Source organism: Clupea harengus, chromosome 21, assembly GCF_900700415.2.
Source record: "Clupea harengus chromosome 21, Ch_v2.0.2, whole genome shotgun sequence".
Taxonomy (NCBI): Eukaryota; Metazoa; Chordata; class Actinopteri; order Clupeiformes; family Clupeidae; genus Clupea; species Clupea harengus.
Window position 1 is genome coordinate 5,520,059 of NC_045172.1, and position 5,935 is coordinate 5,525,993.

The following is a 5,935-nucleotide window of genomic DNA, read 5'->3' on the forward strand; positions in this document are numbered from 1 at the left end:
TACTCAATTGGACATCGAAACATTTGGATATTTTCTTTACTTTCCTCTCTTAAGCATTTGAATGATCTTATCTCTTTATTTGATTATTTCACAATCTGTCTGATGACCCTAAGAGTGTTTATAATATCCAGAAGAAATCTCTACTTTAACCCCTCACAGGTAATACCTAATTATAATCAGTTATTGCTAAATAAGTGGCACCCCTGTATCTCTTGTGAATAATTTGTCATCTGCCTTAATCTGGAACTAAAAAGAACAGGGGTTTGAATACTTATCCAAGTAGTATATTTCAGTTTTCAATTTATTTATTTTTTATATGAGCAGACAAATAACTTATATTACCTTTGGAAATACATGTTCGTAATAGAATTACTGATTGAAAGAATGTGTCAGTATCTTTTGCGATTGTGAAAATAGTGATGGCTTTCAGTGGTATGTGGGGCGTCTCTGTATGTATTGTGTAAGTCCTGACTTTAACACTAGTTTTTTTGTTTCCTGACGTCTTTGACAGAGGTGCACCGCAACAAATCATCACCCTTCCCCTGGGGTCCCTGCGTTATGTTGTGTTGTGTTATGTCGGCTGGTGTTCTGGGGGCGATCACTCTTTCCCTCCGTGAGGCTCACCCCTATGTCCCTGAGCTGGATGGGAGGAGGGGTTGACTCATCTGGTTTTGTGGTTTACCCTGCCACAAAAGAGTATTGGAAAGAGAGAGAGAGAGAGAGAGGGAGAGAGGGAGAGGGAGAGGGAGAGAGAGGGAGAGGGAGAGAGAGAGACAGAGAGAGAGAGAGAGAGAGAGAGTTGGAGTTTAGCCAAGCATAGGGGCACTCTGACACACTTGCAGCGTTTCATGGAGAAAGAGACTCACATGATTCTTTAATGAGTTCTACTTATAGTGCTCAGAGTTACGGGAAAGAGAAGCAATACGTCTCCCTCCATACAAAGATCCCTCTGAATCAGCAACCTATACACACTGTGATAGAACAGGGATTGTGCTCCTTTTTAACAGATGACATGCACAAGACATCCTCACTCCAAATTGGATAAGACCACTTTTTGTTAGTGAATTAAATGTTGCTTCTGTTTGAGAGAGAGAGGGTGAGAGAGAGAGAGAAAGAGAAAGAGAGATGCTCTACCATATGAAAGGGACATATGACAACATTTTAAAAAACTGATAATACGCCTGTCCTTTACAACCATTTCATTTGATATGACTCCTCAAGTATGGATGTTTAAACATATAGATCTAGGTATATGCGTATAACCAAGGATACTGTACCATACAAGAATTTCATGACAACATACACTGGAGATGCTAAGCAGGATAGGCTACAAGACGTGACCTGTCTCAAATCAAACTTGCAAGCGCACCTATACTGCTGAGCTCATTCATGACTGCGCGATTGACGAGCAGATCCGTTTCCAGCGGGACAGGAGGACAAGTGACTCGTCCTGCTGCAGTTCCTACCATGTGTAGGCTACTCCTGATCAGACAATATTTCGCTGTAAATTCCTGGTAAAACCTTACGTCGAAGCCCCGCCTCGACTGTGCTGCTGAACGGGATAACAAACTAAGGGAGATAGGCAGGACGCAACAGCATGAGACCGACAGAAGTTTATTTACAACCCATGGAACCGATCATCTGCAGACACTCGACTCGCTTGTTGCCAGCTACTCGGCAAGCTCCGGACCAGCTCGTTTGTCATTCACTGTAGAAGATTTGACTGTTTCGGTGGTGCCTTTCCAGCAATAACAGGGAGAACAGCGTCCGACAATACCTCCAGCGGGACACGGAGCTAATACACTTTCCAAACAAGGTAACGTACAACGTTACTCGCATCCATGGCACACTAACTCGAACATTATATTTGTTCCGGCTAATTTCGGTTTAATTGGGCCTACTCTCTGCTAATGTAACCTACTTAATAAAAATAAAAAAAAACATTAACAGGTATTATTATTCTATCAATTTATAATTTGGTCTAACACAATATATGGAGCATAATTTCAGAATAGGTAGAAGCCCAATGGGCCACGATGTGAACATTTAAAAATGGCCTAAATTAATCAGGCTATCGCGATTGATAACCTATCATTGATTGGGTCCAGAACTTGAAACAAGTGTAACTAAGTAATTTGCAATTTGCAGTTTATCACACAGGCTGAGAAAAGTATGCTAGGGTGTTACACTCATTTAATGCCATGCAGCATTGTTCGCTTGCTTCTCAGGAGAGTGTTAGGGTAATGCACTTTCATATTTATCACATCGTTCAATTAGTGGCACTATTTTATTCTGCTCTAGGCTACAAGATGATGTTGTCGACGGATAAGACGTTCCCAGTCGCATGCAGTTGGTGCCTTTGGACATTACTGTCCCTATGTTACGGGCTAGAGTTCCGCTATCATAATTCAGCCGAGGTGGAGAAATACCTGAGAGAAGTCACTAGAAACTATCCCAGTTTCACATACCGTTACAACATTGGCAGATCCGTGGAAGGTAAGGGCTTTGTTTCAATGAAACAGTATGTCAAATTGACTTGGATGACCAAAAGTAACTAAAGCATCCCTCCATCTTCAAACTATACACTCATGTCTTTCACATAGGACATGTGCAATCTAATCAGATTAGAACAAAAGCTTTACCCAAGTGAACATATAAATGTTTTGTTGTTGTTGTTGTTGTTGTTGCTGATGTTTTTTAATTGAGCTAAAACTTAATGAGAAGTTATTATTGCCAGTACCTTATTGCCTGCACGTATATTTTTTACACAGAAAAGCTATAGGAGTTAAACATTAAGCCTCTGTGATATTATGTGGACAGCCATAACAGGTTCAGGCCGCCTGGTAGACCCTTTTTGTAATGGGAGTCTGTGGCACAGGCTGTGGCTGGCTTTTGGCTTCTCGCTGGGTGGAAGTAAGTAAGCAGTTAATGTTTGACAACCACACCATTACTTATTTCCAGAGACCAGAGCCTCAGTGTTTTGGTTTGCCAAGGGGTGAGGTGCCCGTGTCATACCAGGGGCCCTGATGGAGTCCCTCTCACTGGGATGCCACCAGAGTGCCCACCCTGACAAAAATCTCATAATGATTTACTTTAAATGTGTGAGTGAGTTCAAATTTCTGCTTTTTAAAAGTTATGTTGACTGAAAGGTGAGCTCTGTGATTTTAATCCAATACACGTTTTGTCCTGGCTCTGTAAATGGGAAACAAATCTTAGATAAATCTTAAGATACACGGTTAGGCTTAACTGTGCAGTTATGCACAGGAGCTGCCGCTTGACGGTGAGATTCATCAAGCTTTTACTAAATCTGTACCTCCAGGATTTTGCGATCTTGTGATTTGCAAATTCACGCAAATTCAAGGATTGCCCGCAATTATCTTTTATTACCACAATACTTCCATCATGGAATTTCTACATTATTTACAATTTAATTTATTTAACTTGAATAGTTTTGAAAAGTTTAAAAATTTCGGAGAAATCAAAATCAGTCACTTTTGGCTGCAAAAATCACAACCAACCATCAGGAGATCCTGGTGGGATCACAATTTTTCGGGGAATTCCCACGGGAAAGTGGAAAGAAATGACCTCAATTTCCACTACAATTTCTGAGAAATCTTGCAGGGTCCTGGAGGGACTGACTATATCTCAGACCTCCCCTGATCTAACCTGACAAACCCTCACAAGATCCTAGAGGGACTGACTAAATGTCAAATCTCCACTTAGTTGATCTGTCGCTTTATTTTGATAGAAAATATATTCTCCCTCTGCTTTTGTATTGGCCACTTCAGTCAGCGTGATGACCATTGCGGTCCAACCTGAGCGTGTTAATGGGAGGCAGCTCCACGGTTGACTGGACAAAAAGACAAAGAGTGCAGTTTCCAGATGTCCCACCACTGGAGTCTCTGATGTGTACTCATGGCTGTGTGTTGAATTAAACACAAGCAATGGGAGCAGCCTGAAGACAACAAACACACACACACACACACACACACACACACACACACATACACACACATATACATTCATATGTGATGATATACCCCACCTCTCGGGACCTGCTGTAATTGTAAATAGCAGAGCACGGTTTGAATCTATGACCAGTTATTGCTGTTAATCATCATTGGATTGACAAGAGCTTACCCACACATGGCACCGAGGCCTGAAAGCACAGTAGTGGGTGTCCTTGGCAGCTATTTAAGCCCTGTGCCACGAAACCTTCCGACCAGCAGCCCAGGAAAATTCCTCTCACACAGTGTACACTGTGTATGGTGTGTGTGTGTGTGTGTGTTTCCTAATCAAACACAGGCCGAGTGTGTTTTCGGCACGCTTCGATGCATGTGTGGCCTGACGTTACCGGATTTCCCAAAATGCGATGAAGGACCGGGTAGAAAATGTTCCCCTTAGATGCTTACCATGCAACCTCTCCACCTACCCTTCGTTACTAAGCAACTCCATGCACCAGCAACTTCATGCACTGGTCCCGGCATCACTGCATGGACCCAGAGTGGGGTCTGGAGCCCTGCATACCAGAGCTGCGGGCAAGATGAGAGGGAGGTTGCCTTTGTCGGGTCTCCCAGTCTGTTTTTGCTTGACCGGCGGTGCAAGAGGGAAAAACACCATCAGTGTCACTGCTGAGGATGGAGGGGGCCAGGGTGTGGGATGAGATGTCTTGCTTTGATCTACGAGGGAGATGAGAGGGGAAGAAAACACCACCCTCCCCATATTTTGTTACATTTGCTGAGCGCTTCTACATTTAGACACAACAGTCGATAGGGATCTTGGCACAACATCTAGCTGGGTCTCCTGCAAAATGATGTTTCGAGCCTTTATCGATGCAGAGGCATGAAACCTAGCATATCAGCAGGCAGGGCCCGGGATGGGGGGTGGGGGGATCATGGCAGCTTTTTAGTGCAACAGGAGATGGCCATCGCAATAACAACCCGCCGAGATGGGATGGGAATAAAAAGCCTGGCTGCTCTTCAGCAACTCAGACCTAACCTGAGCACTTAAGTGCCTCAAACTGACAGGCCAGTCTCAGGACAAGAGCATCTAAAGAGACCGCCACCATCCCCCATCCCCCGCACCCCCCCCCCGCACCCCTGTTCGTCCCTCGCTCTGTATAAATGTCCCCCTGTCTCCTCCATGGACAATGACAGGCTTGCTTAGCCAGCATGTGTTGCCCCTGAGAGGTCAGACCGTCTGAGGGGACAGTGCGGCGGTCCCCGTCAGTCATTTAAAAGGGAAATTAGCTGGGCTGAATGCAAAGTGGGACTGAAGCCATTCAACCCCCCGCGCACAGAGATGGAGGCACAGTAATGAAACGGGAAATGCTACGCGGACACAATGGTGGCATTCAGTGCGGGCGGGTGATTGATATGACAGACACATTGTGGACAGAGTTTGATTTTAGCTCCGCAGAGGGGTCAGAGCCGTTACGGACACACACTAGTGCAGACACAGAAATATGCATACACTGAAACACACACACACATCTGCACTCACATACACATACACACACACACACACACACACACACACACACACACAAACACACACACACACACTGTGAAACACACACACATACATCTGCACTCACACACACACACACACACACACACACACACTGTGAAACACACACACACATCTGCACTCACATACACACATACACACACACACACACTGTGAAACACACACACACATATGCACATTCTTGGGCCCTTTGGCAGATGCCACGCGGTATAGTTGAGCTGATTGAAACGTTGCCGGAGTCCCGGGCACGGCTGCCAGTGAGTGGCATTCCCACTACAACTCCCAGCAGATCAGGTTACCCTCCTGCCTCTACTCAGCCGTGGCACAAAGCTGGCATTCACGCTGCCAACCCCCGGCCCTGCCAGCTCTCTCCCTCTGTGTCTAACCCTCCCTGCCTTCACTTCTC

The 5,935-nt window shown here is 45.0% G+C and overlaps 1 protein-coding gene across 1 annotated transcript in view; it reads left to right on the forward strand.

The window, feature by feature from the left end:
- The first annotated feature begins 965 nt into the window (after nucleotides 1-965).
- The window catches only part of cpm (carboxypeptidase M), a 30,307-nt gene continuing 25,337 nt past the window's right edge, over nucleotides 966-5,935 (forward strand). Inside the window, exons 1-2 of the mRNA XM_012818561.3 lie at nucleotides 966-1,816; nucleotides 2,302-2,496. Of these exons, the coding sequence (XP_012674015.2) occupies nucleotides 2,310-2,496 (187 nt within the window). The 5' untranslated portion in view covers nucleotides 966-1,816; nucleotides 2,302-2,309. The remainder of the gene's footprint in view (nucleotides 1,817-2,301; nucleotides 2,497-5,935) is intronic.